The sequence below is a fragment of the Alligator mississippiensis genome, chromosome 2 (assembly GCF_030867095.1).
Source record: "Alligator mississippiensis isolate rAllMis1 chromosome 2, rAllMis1, whole genome shotgun sequence".
Taxonomy (NCBI): Eukaryota; Metazoa; Chordata; order Crocodylia; family Alligatoridae; genus Alligator; species Alligator mississippiensis.
Window position 1 is genome coordinate 300,365,832 of NC_081825.1, and position 19,572 is coordinate 300,385,403.

A 19,572-nucleotide genomic window follows, 5' to 3' on the forward strand; every position below is an offset into this window, starting at 1 on the left:
ACCACTTATGAAAACCAGTCCTTCTCAGCCCTAGTCATAAAACTAGGTTTTAAAAAAATGTTTGAATGATCGCTTTCACTAACAAGTTCCCTGTCCGGGGGTGCTGCATTTCCCCAGTAACTGTACCAGACCACACAGCCTAAAGGGGCAAAGCAACAACCCCCTGACCTCTGGCACTCTTCCAGCATATCCCTTCCCTGCCCTTTCACTGTTCCTACCATCCTTGTTCTGTGCCAGATCATCTTAGGAATAGCTGATGTTTGAGGAGCTGCGTACTGTAACCCTCTTGACTGAATAACCGAGCAACTTGCTTTCCTTTGATCACCTTGTGCCCATTGTTCAGGCAGCAGGTTATGAGCATGAGTCAGGATTACACTACTCTTGGCCAGGGTGCACAACTCAGATTTTATCGAGACCCACTTGCAAGTGACATTTTTCCAAAAGGAGTGGGATCTGTTCTGTTGGATAGAAACCCTCAGCATGTTTGCAAGTGGAAGCTGTACTGCACAAGCGGGTAAGTGTGCTGACAAATGAATCTCCAGGCAGTGGTGACACCGACTCATTATGTTGCCTTTCAGACTTCTTTTATCATTCCATGAAGTGTTTAATACAAAATCCTAGTAGGCCACTTGGGATTCCCCTGGCACTTCATGGAGCCTGTATTTTTTGCACTGCTTCTAGAATTACTTAGTAGCTCTTTTTTGTCTTCTCCCTGTATATTTAAAAGTATTATCAAGAAAATTAGATGAGAACCTGCCTGCGGATTTCAAAGCATTCTCAAATAGTCTTAAACAGGAAATGTTGGTAGGCGGCAGGGTGGGAACACTTCCAAAAGGAGCCCCTGCAGAGTGCTAGCAAAAATCTTCTATGAGCACAATGCTCATTCTTTGTCAGCTTTCAAGGTTAAGACTTAAAATCACCATTCTTGGGTGCAGCTCGGTTTTTGACAGTAAGCTGCCTACAAACTCCCTGCTTCAGCACAGATCTGAAATGAAGATGTATAGTTTGCTAGAAACATCAGCTCACCTCCAGGTTGGTCTAATAAAAGATATCAGCTCGAACCAAAAGGCTCTGTCTTGGGCATAGCAGTTTAGCTCATGCCAGGCCGAGTTTGTTACTCTCAATGGCTTTTCCAGTATTTGTATGATTCTCTCCTTAAAGAACTTGGAGATAATAAAACTAGTTTTTCTCTTTAGCTCTTACTCTGGACTGAGTACCAGTGATGCTGACACCAGACCCTTAGAGAGCTGCAGTCCAGATTGTCCTTAAGCTGGCCAACAGAACATTTTAGGGTGCCTTGGAAGGCTACTTGAAGAGAGTTTGGACTAAGCTCTCTACATCAGGCAAACCATGCCCGTTAAGGCCTAGGTAGGGCAAGGTCACACCTTAGAAACTGACTGGTTCAGAGAGGCATGAGTTTTCATGGGCTACAGCCTGCTTCATCAAATGCTAAGTAGGTTGTTGCCTGTGCAAACTCATGCCTTTCTGAACCAGTTTGTCTCTAAGGGCATTGACAGACGTGCAGGCCTTCACTAACTCATGGCGCTTTACATAAAGTGCCATGAGTTAAAGCACTTCCCCCCCCCCCCCCCCCGGCCCACATTCACCTGTTGAGTTGGGTGGGGGGAAATCTAGCCTTCTAGCCTAGCCCTGCCCCCCCTTCCAGCTCTGCTGCTGCTTGCAGGAAGGGGGTGGAGAGAGGGGAATGGAAGCAAGCTGCAGGCTGGGGGTTGCCCAGGGGGAGGGGGGATGTAAGGCGGTGGGGCCCAGCCCTAAGGTTCTCCAAAGTGGAGCACCTTCATCTGATCCCTCGTTTGATAAGGGTTCATTTGTCGCATAATCGGCACTTTAAAAGCGCTCTGCAGCCCCGCACGTGTGTCACAGCACAGCCGTAGAACGCTTTCAGGGGGCCAGTCTCGCAACAAATATAACTTCTGTCTGCATCCTGAGGTGCCACCTTGTCCTACCTTCTGCCTGACTTCTGACTAACCAGCTAACCACCTCTCTTTTAAGGCCTAGTCAGTATAAGCTTCCCGGAAGCAATAGGGAGGTTGGCGTCAGTCTCCTAGAATCCCTGTGGTGAGCGTCTTTGCCGTTGAGGTCCAGCCTTCCTTTGCTGCGAGCTGAGATGTTCTAGTAGCCCTTGGCAAAGGATTTTTTTTTAAGACCGATAGAATCAAAAGATACATACGTTGCCTTTTTCATCATTCTGATGACTGCTTCTGGTTTCCAGGCAGCCTATCCCTCCAGCAAAGTAAATGCTTATTGACAAGTCAGCTAAAGAGGCTTTTGTACTCCCTTCCATTAAAGAGTAATTGAAAACGGCAGCTGGCAACCAGTAAAGGATTCTTCAGGTGGCAGTGGAACAAGCGCTGTAAAAGACACCCCTCCCCCACAAGTGTTTGCACCACGTTTTTTCTCTTTCTGGTGGTCATACTCATTGCTTCTAGTATTATAGCACCTAAAATACCAACCCTGTTTATGCTAGCTACTAGGGCTGTGCCAAGCTTCAGTCACTGATTCGATTTGGCGGAGATACGGCCCGATTCGGTGGCCGAATCTCTGAATCCGAATTGAATCAGCAGGCCCCTTAAACCCTCTGAACTGATTCAGAAAGATTCGGAAAGATTTGACGATTCGGATGTAGACACAGCTTTAAATGTTTTTTCTACGTACCTCCAGGTAGCAGGCAGCTCATGAACACTGCGATGCTGGGGTGCATGGAGCGTCCCACAAGAGCATCGGGGGTGTCCCCAGCACGCTTGGCAGCAGACCCGGAAGTGGACCAGAAGCAGTTCTGATCCACTTCTGAGTGCACTGGGCCCCCTGCACTCCTCTGGCTCAGTGACTGGTTCCTCCTGGGTCTGGTGGGGGGGCACCCGGTGTCCCCCTGTGGCCGATTGCCGAGCCAGCAAGGGTGCAGGGTGGTCCCCCGGCATGCTCCCCAGCAGATCCAGAAGTGCTTCTGGTCCACTCTGGGTCTGCTGCCCCGCGCTCCTGTGGGACACTCCACGTGCCTCATCATCACAGCGTTCGCAAGCCGTGCTCGTAACTCAAGGTTTAAACATTTAAAGCTGTGTCTATGGCTGAATTGCCAATTGTCCAAATCGGCATTGAATCTTCAGACTTGAATTTGGCTGAATCAAAATGGGGACAGCGCTCCGAATCAGCAAATCGAATCACTGTCCCCGACTCAGGCCAAATCCAAATTGAATACAGCCCATTTCACACACCCCTGCCAGCTACTGTGCAAGCATAATAGCTGGGCATCTCCTGCCCCAAAGAGATCACAGGCTGTAAAAGATAGGACAACCAGTTGATGGAACAGAGAGAGAAAGGGAGCACAAGGCCGTGTAGGCTGCTGTGCTCAGCAAGTTGTCCTCTTTTTCTTTAATTTTCTTGGATCTGGTTTAATTTAACAAACAAACAAGCCCCTGTGGCTGAGATTTTTGGACTTTCTGAAGTTGAAAAATGGGTTAAGTGCCTGTTTCTTTACCTATAATCTGAAGTCATTCAAACCTGAAACTTTTGCAGACAGGAGTAGGCAGTAAATGATTCTGGGTAATATTTTCAGCTCTTTAGGAACTGTATTTTTCCTCTGCCAGGTCTGTAGATTCAACTCGATATCATAATAATAAAGCTCTTTGTTTATAGACTTTCTGATTTTTATTTTTTGTTCTTGTGCTGAACACCCCTTAAAGTGGAGGGAGCTAAGCTTAGTAACGTAAGAGAAAATCAGAGTGATAACAGACTCACTAATGTTCATTGCCAGGGCACACTTTCAAAGAACTGAGATATGCAGCAGCAAAATTAAAGGAATTATAATTTAATTGCTTTAGTCACAAAATAGATTGCAGAATTTTAGAGCATTTCATCCACAGTGAGTCGCAAAACAAACCTTTATTTTCCAGCCCATTGTTCCATGTGCATAACATCTGTGGAATAAAATGCCCATAAAGGTCCGTCCACGTTGCATCCATCGCCTGTGATTCTGTTCTTTTTATTTGAATCCTAAACTAAAAGGGCTGTGGTCGCTGTCAATTTTAAATATTGTTTTTCTTCTGAACAAAGATTTCAGTAGCCAGATCATTTGCATCTGGGCGAAGAACTATTTCCACTTGTTTCTTGGATCAGGTTTCAGCTCATCTGTCAAATATTAATTGAATCGTGACTAAAGAGTTGCCATCTATGAAATAGTGCAAGTACTAAATTAAAAGTGAACCAGAAGGAGCAGAAAGAAATGTAGTGATAGCATCCCGAAAAGCTACACTGATAATAATACACATAAAGACGTACTTCCTACATGGGTTGTAAGGATAACTTGAACAAATTTTTCTTTCGGCCAAAAGGTATGAAATTGGTCATAAGTGGAAGACGCCATATGAAAATCTTTGTACCAAATAAGCTGTAGCTCACCTGGACCTTGTGTTGACGATATAAAATGTTTTGCTAGTCTGCTTTAATATGTGAGAAAACTGAGCATCCTTGGCATGGTTTGGCTGCTAGAGTAGAATGAGGGCTTGTCTTGATCTTGTGTGCACTGACAACATTAACATGGCTAGTACAGCAATTCCTAACAGAGGGGACAAAAAAAGGTTAACAGTTCCATGTGTAGTTGTAATGTGTCGTCTTTTTCTTTTTTATTGGTCAGTAGCCTATATACATATATTACTGTAGTTGCTGTGCAGTTATCTGACGCATCAAAGTAACTAAGAAATATACTTGCACCCATTTTGAAGAACTTGGTTGCGATATATTTAACTCAAAATGAGATGGTAGAAATTAAAACCGATAGAAATTTAGGAGACTAGTGCTAGTATATTTATAATCTGAGATCCCAGGAAGACCCATACAGACAAAGGGATTGTAGTTTTGTTATCTCTGTGTTTTTTCATGTGTCTTCATTGCATACATAGCCTTAACACAGAGAAAATACTGTTACGCTATATATATCTCTATCTATATATACTTATCCCTATCTATATAGATATAGATATAACATGCAACTCCTTTGCAGTGGCTGAGGGACCAGCTGCATTTCCCATGAAGTGAGTATTCTGGGCTTCTAACTTATGTTAAAGTTTTTGAACATGTCTTAGGATCTGTAGTTGTAATGAGACTTAGGTTTAAAAATGCCCGAGTCTGGCTTCCAAAAAAACCCCGAAAACCAAGGTCATAGGCTATGTCTGTATGGCCTCTCGAGTGAGTCCTGGAGCACCGCTGAAATAAGATGAACCCACGAAGTAGGCAGCTTGGGTGCATTTGAACAGCCCTGTCCTATGGGCCACGTCCTGTTTCTCCAGATGTGGAGAGCCAGGGAACATGTGCTGGGGTGTATGCCTGAGCCGCTGCTTCTGGCTAATTCGCAGGTGCAGATGTGTGCAGATTTGGGCCAGCCTTGGCAGTTTTCTTGGGCTTGCTCCAGAGGCTGTCTCCAACAGCGTTTTTAGGCTTCTAAATCACCCAGGAGCTGTTGAAAAGGTTGCCTTTCATTACAACAGAAAGTCTGGACCTGTTCCAGGAGACTGGACAACATGAAGTGGAATCGAGAGAGCTAGCAACAGAGATGAAACTGGAATGGTGCTTGGCTGGTGCCCTGGTGGAAAACGTAAAGGGGCACACTGTGGGGACACGGGGTGCTCTGCTAACGGGTTGAGAGAGCTCCTAGTAGGACTGCTTCTCCAAATGCAGCTGCTTTGTATTTGAAATGGAGACTGTTAGGAAGTCCTCATCATCAACTTGCCCAAGGGTGGTTGTAGTAATATGCCAAACCCTTCCAAACAGGACTAGAACCCCGCGCACCTCTGGAAACTCAGTATTCCATGATGGGAAGGTCCAATTTGCCTAGTCTATACCCCATTGCTTCTGAAAAGAAAGAAGAGATCCACGGATACGTGAGATGAGATTGGCTTTTGTGGTCCCATAACCTTCCAAGCTTTTGGGGGAATTTTATCTGACAACTAGACATCTTTAAAAACCCAACAAAGGTTAGTAATTTAATTAATAAAAAAAAAAAAAAGGCCGCAGTATTTGAAGATGTTTCATCCCACTCTTAAAGGGCTCTGATATACTGTTTCAGTTAAGTCAGCTTTATACCTGTTTATAATTTGTGTTGTCGTGCTGTTTTGCTGTTTAAAACTGTGTGAAGCTCTTACCTTCTTCCTCTTCTGTTAGGACTCGGTTCTTTTCTGAAGGTGCGACTCTGCTTTCCCAGCTTGTTGTTTTTATTGTGTAGAAATCCTGTGTATTATGCATGCGTACAGCTTCTGCGCTTCAACCAGTTTGAATTGAGGAGCGGACTGCTTCCCGTCTGGTTGTTATCGGTCCTGGTATTAGTGGGCCACTGCCCGGTTTGTTTCCCAGTGGTAATGGAAACCTGTCTCTGCCTAACGAGTGTTGGTGTTTCCTAGTGTGCCTCCTTTAGCTTTTAAGAGCTTACATTTCCTGTCTTGTGCTGTACAATCACTTTTTTATTCAGTCAGGCATTTTTTTCTTTTGTCTTGGTTACTTGGGGGAAGCTCTTTAAAGGGGGGGGTGTTTATATGGATATAGGTATATGCAAATGTATATAAATTGGTTTTTAATTATATACACACATGCCCTACCCTTAATTTATAGAGATAAATTAATTTTTATTTTAAATTTTATTTTAAAATAAAAATTAAGGGTAGGACATGTGTGTGTGTGTGTGTGTATATAATTAAAAACCAATTTATATACATTCACAGATACGTATATACGCACACACGCACCCTTTAAAGAGCTCCCCCTGGGTATATAGTAAATTCAGTGTGTATATATCTGTATACAGAGAGAATTTCCCGCTGTCGTCTTGAACTGTAAAATGGAGATTCGTTGGGGGAGAAGTTAGGCTCATGTGAGTTTCTTCTAAAATATCTTTTGAGACATGAGAGAGGGTTTGGGGGGTTTTCCCCTGATTGCCAGCGTACGGTCAGTTTGCATGTAAGGGCATGGTGTGTATTGTCGCTGTCTCTGTATCTCTTTGCTTGTCCTCCCCTTCATGACGTCCCTAAGAAATCTGAGGATTCCCTTCTCTTCCCTTCCCTTCCCTTGCCTTTCCTCCATATTGACCCAGTCTCGTTGCTGTTTTGGCCTTGCGCAGGGTGGATGGGGGGTTGGAGGGGACCGTCCATCTGAGAATTGATGGCGCTTCCTTTGGGGCCCGTCAAGAAGACTCCTTACATGTCCATGAGCCCTTTTGCCTGTTACTCATCTGTTTCCTTCTCTTGCATACCGAGCGCTCTGCTTTACCTTGCAAGCACTTGCCCCTCAGCCCAAGCTTTAAAAATGGCAGTGCAGGTTGTTTAGCCAGCGCAGCAGTAATCGTTTTAAATGCGGGTGGGAAAGTTACTCTGTTTCCCCTCCATCTCTCAAAAAATCCTTTCAGTCAAATGGCCTAAACTTCAGTCAGCTGCTGTTGAAGTCAAAAGCTTTCTCATTTTGGAGAAGTATATAATGATCATTTTGGGAAAGGTGTGCTCTTTTAAAAACAATTGGCAAGCATTCATTCACAAAGAGTCCTTTTTTTCCCAAGCACTGTTGTCATCTGCTAGTCTCTCCTGGCATCCCCAGCGAATTGGGTAGATATTCGTACATGCAATACAAGCAGGGAGGTGGGAGTGATTTGACCAGAGTTTCCCCGTGGCCTTCAGGGACCTGCTAGTGGTAGAGCTAAGGTACAACTGGGCTTGGAGGACCTGGTTTCCTGATCTGTGGCAGCTGGTCCTGACTTCCCACATGCAACATAAAATTCCTCCAGACCCACCTGTAAAGCAGGAATCACTAAAATCATGGCGCAGCGTTGTCAGGGGTAGGCAACATTCGTAATAGGGAACTTGCCTAAGGAAGTATCTCATGGATATTCCTATATTCCTTTCAAGTTAAGTATTTGTGTGCCTTTTAAAAGTTATGTTTAAACATGTTTTAAAAAAGGAAAAGAAGTTGAAAAGCTTAGTGAGCCTTTTGTTCTGCTGTAACTAATAAATGTTCCTGTTGCTTGCTTTATGAACTGTCAAGCTTCTGACCGCTCTAGGAGTCACCTTCCTGTTAGAAGAAGCTAACTCCTCTGTTTTCATACTCCATTCAGTCATGTTGTAATTGTTAGATACTCTAAAAAGCTATATTAGCTGGCTGCTTTATGTACTGGATTACTACATACTTGGGGCAAAATCCTGAACCACTGAAGATGATGGCAAAACTTTCATGAATCAGTGAGACCAGGATTTAGCGCTTAAAACGTAATTCCCAGTCCATTTACCTTAATGGAAAGACTTTCTTTGGCATGAATGTGTTTTATATCAGCCCCATACTGTAACACAAGAGAAGTTCCTAAAACTCAGTCTCTTGCACAGTTGATACAAAAGGTTTTTCATTACATGACAATTTAGTCCAGTAGAAATGTTCAGGTGACATTGTGTTTAGATGTAAAAATAAACATGTATATTAATAATGATGCATATCATAAGAGTTGAAAAAGTAATATGAGCAAGTTATTGTGCCTGTACATAAGGCCACTTTTAATCTGACGCGTGTTAACTTTTATTTTATGTAATGCATACAATTCAGTTAAAATACACTTTTTAATTTTTCAGGATGCGTGATACTGCAAGAAAAATAGAAGAAAAGTACTTTTCCAATCTTGCAACACATGTTGAGTTCCTACCCGTTGAATGGAGATCTAAACTTGCTCTTGATGGAGGTAGAGTCACTGAAAATATAATTTTCTAGACTTCTACAAGTACTAATAAAATAATGACTTACATTGAAATGTTCTTCTGTTTAGGTCAAGCCAAATATATATTTGTCTTCTTTTTGAGGATAGCTGATGCATTTATTTGAAGCATTAATATCAGCACTTAACTCCTTTGGATTTTCCATTACTTAAATTTGCAAAAGTGGTTACCAGACATACCTTCTCATGTTTTCATTTATCCACATTGTCTTTATCTATATTTATCATAGGGTTTTATCTTGATTTTGAATATAACACTTGGGCTTCTTTCTTTTTTTTAGACACCGTTGACTCCATTACTCCTGATAAAGTACGTGGTTTAAGAGATATGCTGAACAGCAGTGCAATGGATATAATGTATTATACAAGTCCTCTTTATAGAGATGAAGTAAGTGCATTTTATGTATTTTGCGCTAGAACATAGTATAAGATAGCTGAAATGAAACGCCCACTTTCCACTCTTTTCTAAATAAATAAATAAGTAAGGAAAAGTCCATCTGAGTTGTATTTAACCAGAGATAATTGACTATATATTTGTCAAACAGTCTCGTAGAAATGTATTTATGGATGTAGACACCCTGTCATGGTCTCCCTTCTGCTTTAGGCCTCTCTCCTAAAGGACGAAGTGTCATCTTGTTTCGTAGCTCCTTTTTGGGTATGTCTTGCACAACCCTTTAATAGAGGGACAGCTCTATTTTTAGATTGGTTGGAAATAAGGCACCTGACTTGAACGTGGATTTTTTTTTTTTTTTTTTTGAGTTATGCCCTGCCCTTTCAAAAACATCCCTAATGCAGACCACACTGTAGGTTAGGAGTTTTGGCTTCCTGATATGCTTGAGTAAATATAATTTTTTGTATGTGGGTGTGTGTCTCTTGTAGGTGTTGTAGGGCTTCGGGCCCTTCTTGATAGGTGCCTTGCCCCCAAGCAACGTCAGGGTGAGATCGGGCTCTGGTGCCACCTAGATGGTTCAGGTGCTGCTCCTGCTCGCCTGCCACGTCTTTGATGTTAGTTATTGCGGAGGCAGTTCCCTGTAGGTGGCCCCAAGGCAAAGGGGTCTCGACCCTGGTCTTAGTGGGGCTCCAGAACCTCCCTTTAACCCCACCCTTACCACATCCACGGCCTGGGTGAACGCTGTACCCTGCAGGTCTTCTGGATGATCGTCTCATCCACACCGCCTGTCTCGAAACGGGTCTGGTCTTCCCAGCCAGAAAAATCTTCCCCATGGTCGGTCCCTCAAGTTCGGACTGTCTTGGGCAACTAAACCTGTCCCAGCTTGGGGCTAACTGTAACTAAGAAAGCTCAACTGAAAGTGTCCGGCATCCACCAACAGATTCCTGGGATTCTGTCTCCCAGTGTCCACTTGGCCACTGGGGTGGGGGTAGGGGAACTCGTCAGTCCCTTCCCTCCTAGTAGTTGTGAGGATGGGCAGCCGCCCCATGCCCCACCCTGGTCAGTCTTTCCAGTGTGACCGCCTCTGGGTCCCAGCTGACCTGTAGTCGGTTTCTTGTTCCTCCCAAACTGGTGGGGCTCGTAGTTCCCATGCAGGACTGCGCAACCAGCTGCATCTTCCTCCTCACTGAGCTGCCAGAGAGGGCTAGCAGTTCCCTGCTGCCATTCCCAGCCACGGTACCTGGGCTCCCTAATGGGGCTGCAGTGTTGCTCCCAGGCTTTCCTCGGTTCCCGAGGCTGGCGTTTCTTGTCCCGTCTCCTGGAGTCCTCCGGCAGACACTTAGCTCCGCTCCCCTGCATTTGGTGCTTGGGCTTCCCAGCTCCGCAGGCGGCATGTCCCGGCTGGCATCCCGTTTTTCTCCCACCGGCCTCCCAACTATGTTCCCGGCTGGTTTTTGAGCAGCCCTTGTCTCTCCGGAGTTCTGCCCCTGCCATTCACTGATTCGCAGACTCAGGCAGCTCTAGAACTGTGGAGCCTGCGTCAGCATTTCACGGCTGCTGCTCATCTGGACCCCTGCGGTAAGTATTGGGGTCCATGAGGCAGGGGTCTGGGATGTGCTAGACGGGCTTTTACTTCCCCTCTCACAGTGTGGATCTCATGCCATCTTGGGATGTGAATATTCTACAAGAAACGGGAGGTATCAGACATCTATTTAAGATCTATAACAGAATATTTTAAAATCTGTTCCATCCTTTAAAAAAAAAAAATGTCAACCATTTCCTACAAGGGAACTGAAGTTCTGCATTCTCCCCTAATGTATTGCCAAACAAGATGACTCTGGTGTGGGTGAGAGTGCTGCCATGCTGGCCACACCGAATACTTTTTGGATGTAAAGTAAAACTATACATTAATTACCACCAGCAGATTCTACAAGTTTAACTTTTGATTCCCATAAGCACATTCAACTAGTGCATTCATGCGTCTTACACAAAGCAAACATCATTGTCTTTTGTTTTTTAGTTGGCTTTTTTTTTTTTTTTTTTGCTCCTTTACAATGTAACCTGAATCAAATTCTTCAAAAAAAATTCTTCCCACCTTCTTAAAGATCATACTAATGGGTTCTCTCCCTCTCCCAAACTTTGTAATATCATTAGAGGATGTGGAGCTGTGTGTCCTCACAATTAAGGTCATCTTAAGGCCTTCAGGGGTGCAGAGAGAGAAAAAAATGTATTTATTTACTTGATTTGTATGCTGCCCTTCCTGATGAAGGCTTAGGACAGTATGCAGAAGAGTGCGAAATAATTTAAAAAGCAAGCAAAGAAGAAAACAAAGTAGGCTCATGCAGTCTGTATTGAAGCCCTGTGCTGTTGAGGCTTCCCTACTGTCCGTACTCGAGCTAGCTGGTTTATAGTCTGATCGGGTATCCACACAAACTGCAGTCATGCTTCCAGAACGCTGTGTAAGCTTAGCTTTAGATCAGGAAAGGCAACAAATCTCTGGGGGATGGTTTTTAAGCATAAAGTAGCCTATTTTTTAACTAGTGTGAGTGTAGAAATGCCATATCACTCAACAGTGGCACAGTGCTGCACTACTTAACAAAATTACTAGTAAAACCCTTTGAGAGCAACATACCAACAATAGCCTTTGTTTGCCCTATTTTATGGAAAACTATTTGTTTTAGAAATGTTTAGGCCTTTAAAAAAAATCAATACCTGTCATGCTGTCTAAGGGATAATGGTAATATTTCTTTGATTTTTCTCCAGCTGTGATGTCATGTACTTAATCATGAATCTAGCAATGCATAGCTATACGAAAATAGAAAACATGGACTGAGATTTCAAAGCCGTCCAGTGGATTTGATGCTACCTTCCAAATTCCTTGGACAGCCTGTTTAACTAATATAATTTTAAAAATGTCATCTACTTCTTCTGTTGCTAATAAAACTGTGGCTGTAAATTATGCTCAGGGGCCTTCTAAGAGTAGTAAATAAGTGCACAGAAAGCTCTGACTCTCACTCCTTAAATAAATGTGAATTTAAAGCAGTGTGAACTCCCTCTGGAACGTAAGACAAAAATTCTCTTGCAATTTTATTTAAGTATTATTTTAAGACGCTTAGAAGTTTGGCATGTCAGTATTAGCCCTGTGGGAGATTAGAGAATACAGTTGCAGGTGTGATACCAAATATAGATGAAAAATGTAATTTATTACAATATTTGGTGATGCATCACTCTCTCACGTCTGTGTGGTGCTCTGTAAATAAAACGAGCGTGCCATGGCCATGCTCAAGCCTAAATCTATCTGTTCACTGCCTGTAAGGGCATTTCCTTGATTTATGGTTTGTAACAAGACTTGTTACTTGTGATAATTACCTGGACCTAGCTTGGACAGATGTAGTAACTCCCCCCTATCTTCGGAAAGCAAACTTTACAGTGATTAGGTAGCAAATACTTGTGCGCGCACACAAAAAAAAAAAAGGAAAATGTGTTTTCTCTGTACATGAAATTGCCGAATATTTGAGAACACGCTTCTAACTTACCTTTTTTTTTAACCTCTGTTAGCAAAAACATTTGGGAGGGAGAAGTTTCCTCTGTCATGCTTTCTGATATTTGCTAGAAAGGAGGCTTCTTGCTGGATATTTTTGTCATCCACAAGTATTTTTTTTTTTTAAACCAATTAATGTAGTGTTCTTAGGCGTGAGGAAGTTTTGGAATATCTTTTCATGTTGCATGACAGAGAGAGGTCCACACCTCCTTTTTCATCCTTTCCCCTCTTTATTTTCAGTAGGTTTGTATTTGCATAAACTCAATAGTAGCAAGTGAGCAGAGCATCCTACTGAGCGAGAACTGTCTTTTATGAGCATTGTAGTAGGATGTCTTGTTCAGAATGCTTCATCTACTTCTAAATGAGTCTCCTGGCTGCAGATGTCTGGGTTGATTGTGGTAATGTGGGCATAAGTTGCTTGAAATTAGTATTCCTGCTTACCACTTCCTAACACTGAGCCATTTTTCTGAAAGCAGTTTGTATTTCTAATGCTTTTCATCCAGAGATTTCAGAGTAATTCACAAACGACTAATTGAACCTTGCTGTCCCTCTGCTAACAGATGACACTATACGTTGGGATTCATTTAGTGACAGCTAAGGAAAAATGCAGAAGCCATTCACGCAGCAACCCTTTCGGATGCTTTAGGATATGAATTCATCGGCCATTGTAAGGGCTTTACGACCTAACAGACCTAGTGTGACGACTGCTTTAAAACTTTTAACCGTTCTTTAAATAATCTCATGCAGGGATTTGTAAATTGGCAACCAACATTTTATTCCCACCCCCCCGCGTGGCTTCTTGAAGTGAGAGCCTTGTCATTTAGTCTCGGACTTGATGTAATGTGCTAATACGGGCTACTCGGCAAGTATTATGAAAGTGAGGCAGATCACTCCCATCTCCCACACCAGCAACCATTGTTCTGCAGCAAGTGCTGGATCAGAGGACTCCAAAAATGGCCCCTGGCTTGGATGTATTTTTATTTTACAAAGTAGCACAATATGCTGCCTTCAGCCTGGCATGAAAAACCCCCATAAAAAAACTCCTGTAATATGTTAAACTCTCTAAATTACATAGAAATGAGTGGGGAACCGTGTAATTAAATATTCATGCCCATATAGAGATATCTCCTCTGTCTGTGTGAACAGTCATTTAATTCTGACAAAGGAGGTAGTGATTATGGTAACATAACCTTAGGTAACGCTGATTTCAATGGGCTCCTTGGTTTCACAGCAGCGTTACTGTAGCTTAGTGTTTAATAATAAATGGCTTTGACATAGATTAAAAAGACTAATTGATGCATAGCATTTTATCACCTTTGTTCTCTTGTTAAATGCTCATTTCACTGACCTTCACTGTATTTAAACTTACCAATTGTACAGAACTACAATTAGGAAGTTCAATTACATTATATGCATCTTGGCAGAAAATGTCCTCTGATCACAGCATGGATTCTGTCTTTCATCTGTGGATGTCTAGCAGCTTCCATAGATTAAGCCTTCCAAAGTCCCGGTGAGGTTAGCAGGAAGTACATGTGGTCACTTCACCCATGACCGAAATGCCGTAAATCCATAAGCTATTTAACAGGGCCAAGCACTAGTTCTCAACAGCTTAGAAGAGGAAATGAAAAACACCAGACCTAGTTAAAATGACAGTGGAACTGAGTGCTGAAAACGTGGCCAGGACATCGCATTTAATAATTGTTTTGCTGCAGAATAGCCCGTGGGACTGTATACGACTGCAGGGTTTCAGAGCTCTCCCTTATGTCTCGAAGACTGTGCTTTCCAGAGCGCTGTACTTAAGGAAGTATGCCATCTACCGGCAGTCTGTCACCGAGCCTCTGTTCCTTCAGGGTATCCCATCTGGCCATTTTTAGCTGGTCCTTAATGAGATCTGAGGAGCAAGAACTGCAGGCTTGTTAGGGTAGATAAAATACTTTTCTAGGCCAGTTAACGCACTGTAATGCACAATCTGCCTAATGAAGGGATGCCTTGAGCAGGAATTAGTCGTCTTGCTTGAAATGACTCGATTTGTCCATCATCTCTAAATATTATTAATAGGGTTTACCAGTTGTATGCTTCATTTGGAAGTAAAACAAGTTACAAACAACTTACTGTTTCTATATCTCGCAAGTGCTAAAACTCTCTTTACAAAGATTCATAGGCTTGGCATAAATTTTGACGGACATCATTATAGCCTTTTATTTAAAGAAAAAAACAACAAAGTTGAAGCAATTGTTCAGATGAAGTTTAAGTGCTCTCCATGTTTCAGTGTATGCAGCTAAATAACAAAAGCTTCTCTGTTATAATGGGGAGCTGTATGCCTCGCATAAAGGACATATTCCCAACCTTTGTAAACCTCTCACTGAATTGCCCTTTACAAGGAGGAGAGGCTGAAAAAGAATAGACTTGGTTTCTCATATTTCACTGTCCAGGCTATATCTTCTCTGTAGTAAATTGCCATCAAGAGGGCACTCTGGAAATGGGCTGATACTGCACGCAGCCTTGGCAGCAAGAGGCGATTGTTTGTTACCCTTTTATATGTTTGAAGGTAAGAGGGTTGTGAAGTGAGAATCTTTTAGCTTTGACAGATGCAATATGATTTTTGCTTAGTTTCTTGAAGCTAGTAGCTGGAGAGCTACTTGATAGAGTTTTCTTTCCCACTTATCCTACTCAATTCATTTATTTAATCGTTCTTGAATATATTCCCAGCTTGATGAAGTGCCAGTGTGCTGAATATGCTTCTATTAAAATTCTTACTTAATCTTAGTCGCACGTGACATTAGTGGTCAGCTGAATTCTGAAAACCAGTTTTCATTTGGCCAGACTTAGCACTTGAGCAGGAACAGGTGAACTCGGGCTAGGAAGGGCTCCAGGCCCCTGCGTCTAGGCTTGCGTCTCAGTCTTGCACGTTCTTTCTCCATAGCGTCTCTGATGTGTACTGCCTTTCCTGTCCATTCACACAATTCATATTCTTGTCCAGACTCTCATCTTGGTTACTATAACATTCCACTCTCTGGCGTGGACAGATGGTTCGTCCCACTCTCTTCCATTCAGAACGCTGCTACAAAAATGCTGCTACCTTCTTAGCCAATTGTCTTAATCATGCAAGCATTTTCTTTGCTATGCGTTAGGGAGAAGCTCCCTGTAAATATCTGCAAAGCTAAATCTTTGTGCTCTTTCAGTACCTTCTATAAAACTCTTTCCTGATGCCTCTGAAAACTTGATGCTGGTTAGGCGGCTGAAGTGTTAAGACCACTACCTGTCATGCCGACAGTACTGTCCTTTTTCTTTGTACTCCTCCATACATGGTATTCATCTCTTAGTGCTTGTCTTAGATTACAGCCTCTTTGGGAAAGGTTTATTAATGAAATGACATGGTGTTAAAGTACAGAGGGAGGAGAGAAGGGGTAAAGAGAGGCCTCTGGAAGAAAGATGGATGAGAGGTGCAGAGAGTCCTCTGTCCTGACCTGTTCCTCCTCTCACCTGTCTCATTGTTCTCGCAGAATCATGGACGACGAGGGAGGCTGAGGTGTTCAGAGAAGCAGGGTTAGTTCGCTGTGTCAGAGGCAGCTGGGAGGCCACAGAGAGTAAGGATGTAAAACAGGTTCTGGGCTTTGGCCAAGAGCAGGTCATTAAAGACCTTGGCAAGAGCCTTTGGTTTGAGGACAAGGGGCTGTTGGCCTCAGCAGTATTCACGATGCTCATAGTTCACCTCCAGAGATTTAGGATGGTCCATTCTTTCAATGCGTGATGCACTAAGGGCTTGCCGACCCTGTCCCAGCATGCCCTGTCCACTTTCACCCACCGGTTTGTTCAAAGTCCTGTCAGAGAGCAAGATCTCGAGAGCAGGTACAGAGGGATGAGCTTGGAAAAGGCCTCACTTGCACATTTCTGCCTTTGGAGCCTGCCACCAGCCCAGGTGACTGCGTTGTGCATGAATCACTGCCACCCTGTCGATAAGCCCCAAGGACTCAAAAGTTGCTGAGCAGCCAAAGAGAACAGAACTTGGAAAAAAGGTTGAAATTTGTTTCAGCCGATCTTGTGAGCACAGACCCTCTCAAAACGTACTGAAGAGCCTGCTTGGATCCAAGCATGTTGGCCCCTGTGTTTAATATCCGCAAGCAGGAAAGTTGGGATCTCTCACCTGGCCTGGAAGGGGACTAGGAACTGTCACTTAAGGTTGCCACTTATGTGATAGAAAGGAAAATGCCAGAGCAGACAAGCTCACCCAGTTGGTAATGCCTCCCACCCCCTACAAGTACACAAGCACTCACTACCTACAAAATGATTTGGATCATAAAATCCAGGTGTCTGCATGGGATGCTGTGAGTTTGTGGACTTGTTTTCCTTTCCCTGCGCAGGGAGAGACCAAGGTGTTTTTACTGGATACATAATTATTGCCCTTCCTCCCCTTTATTCTTGGGCATCTCGGGCGTAAGCCCTCACATCAAAGGGGAGGTGGTTATATCATCTTCATATGTTTACACCACATCCTGACCGTCACTGTGCGTCTTGTCTGGCTGGAGGTCCCACTAGGCTTGTTCACAAAAAAGTTTATCCTCCCCTTGGTGATTGGGATTCCTTAGCGGTTAGAGAAATGGGGCTGTTTCTTCTTGCTGCTTAAAAATGATATAGCAGGCAAATGAACAAGAGGCGGATAGCAATGTTAGCCTGAAATCATGAAGAAGATAGGACAGAGTAACATCTGAGAGATTACCTGGTTCACAGAGACGAGTGTTTGTGGGCAGCACCGTACTTCATCCGATGGTATGAATGGGCAAGCAAGCATGTCATTTTAAGTGGAATAGACTGATCTGATCTGATCTGAACAGACCCTCCTGACCCTCTTAAACGGCTTGATATTATCAGTCTGGTTTTACAGATGTTTCTCTCAAATTCTGTGCTTGTCATTCTGGCTTCTCATGAGCCTGCAGAAGGCAGTTCCCTGCCCAGCCTATAGTCAGGTCCATGAAGGGTACGGTGTATTTAACCGCTGCCTTGTGGAATATAAACTGATGACTTCTGAGCAACTTGATCCTGTGGCCTCACGTTTCTTACATGGAAGACTTGCTTCTCATGGCAAAGATTTCAACTTGCAGCATGAGCCTTGGGCATCTGTACCAGATCTGCTCTTCATGCGGCTAAAATGTAGAAGATGCCTCCAAGGGCAGCAGTACACCTCATTGTCTGCTCATTCTGCCTGCTGATATTTTTCTTCCATTTATCATTCCTGATCTGCTGACATTGTTGAACACCAGCTGGGTATTAAAAGTCTGCTTGCATTTTGAAGTCAGCATCAAACCCTTAGGCAAATCTGTTTGCTACTTTAATGCAAACAACTTCTCCCACTTGCACCAGAGGCTTGCTTCCTGACTTCTGTCCGTCCTCAGACCTGCTACTTGCAAATCTTTGTAACTTATGAGGTTAAAAAAAAGTACCTGCTGCCCTGCCTAGAAAACAGGTATGCCAGGGATCCTTGCTTACCAAACGTCCCCCCCCCCCCCCCCCCCCCAAAAGATGCAGCTTTACCATGGGCACTGTTTGTGTTGTAGTGCCCACATGGCCCCCAAACAAAACGGGCCTTTTTATGCTGGATGTTGTTTAAATAGGTAGAAACGCAGGGTCTCTACCCTGAAGAGTGTACAGTCCAGCTTGAAGTAGACCTGGTTTTAAAATTTTTAAAGAAGCATCAGTCTGAGTTTTTCATGCCACTAAAGTTAATTGGTGAACTACTTTCAGTGAAGAGGATGAGAAAGAAACTTCCAAAATATAATGCTGTGTTAAATAAGCATAATAGGGAGAAAATAAAAAAAAAAAGGATTATTCTTTTAAAGCGCTTTTTTCTCTTGTACCTTTTTCTCTTTTGTAGTGTTTATCATCTATTGTATAAATACAAGAGTGATTGCAATGCGCGGTAGATGTAAAGATCTGCACGCTGAGTAGCATTCAGGTCTGTGTGTATTTTCGTGGGGACTCTTATCTCACAGTGGAAACACGGAGTTTGAACAATCCAGTTCTTTCAGAAGTTGCTGTTTTTGAAGCGCAGTGTGGAGGCTCCTCCTGGCGTCCCCCCAATACAATGGCAGGTGGTTGCAACAGCCACTCACGTTGCCTGTGCTGCCGGACTGCAACACCTTCATTGTCCAGGCTTCAATACAGCTTACAAATTTGTAGGGCCCCCGTCCCTTTCATTTCAGATTTTGGCCGAAGATTCTTCTTACAGGCAGAAATGACGGTTTCAATAGTTAACGCACAAAGAACCCAAGCCTGAATTTACATCTCTGCCCAGCCTTTCTCCACTTGACGGCCTGGATGCTGGGCAGGTGACCCTTCTCAGAGACGCTGTTCAGCTGAGAGTGTGGAGTATCTGTCTGCAAAGCAGAAGGTTATTTTATATGGTAAAGGAGGAGAGAGACTGGGTGGCTCGGTGACTCTTCTGGTCTCTCCCGTGGTTGTAACCGTGCCAGTCTGTCGGTACTCTAAAGAAATCTGGACTTGCTTTGAATTCAGGTCAGGTGCATTTAGCAACCATCCCTCCATCACCCGTTGATTGTCTGCACGCCCCATTGTGGCAAAATTCCTTAAAGCCCATCTTATATTTATTTCCATGAATGAAGGAGCCTTTCACCGCCTAAGACCTTGCAAAAATTCTCCCTTTTTTTTCTTTCTTTCCATAAAGAACCCATGGCAATTTGTGTTTTTTGGTGACTGTCACTTCAGTTGAGAAGATTCAGCAAGACATAAGCCCTGAGACATGGTGTCTGCACACTCTTTATCGTGCAGATAAGATCATGATAAACTCCACTGTGCGTCCTTGTGTAATGTGTTCCCAGGCTTGCAAATCAAACTGTTCGTCTTCAGGTCTTCTTCCCAAAGCCCCTGCTGACC

At 43.5% G+C, this 19,572-nt stretch overlaps 1 protein-coding gene across 2 annotated transcripts in view; it reads left to right on the forward strand.

Moving 5' to 3' along the window:
* Nucleotides 1-19,572, forward strand: part of DDHD1 (DDHD domain containing 1) — a 92,634-nt gene that overhangs the window by 45,753 nt on the left and 27,309 nt on the right. For both annotated transcript variants that reach the window (XM_019495773.2, XM_059723405.1), the window contains 2 exons: nucleotides 8,613-8,719; nucleotides 9,034-9,140. In XM_019495773.2, the coding sequence (XP_019351318.2) occupies nucleotides 8,613-8,719; nucleotides 9,034-9,140 (214 nt within the window). The remainder of the gene's footprint in view (nucleotides 1-8,612; nucleotides 8,720-9,033; nucleotides 9,141-19,572) is intronic.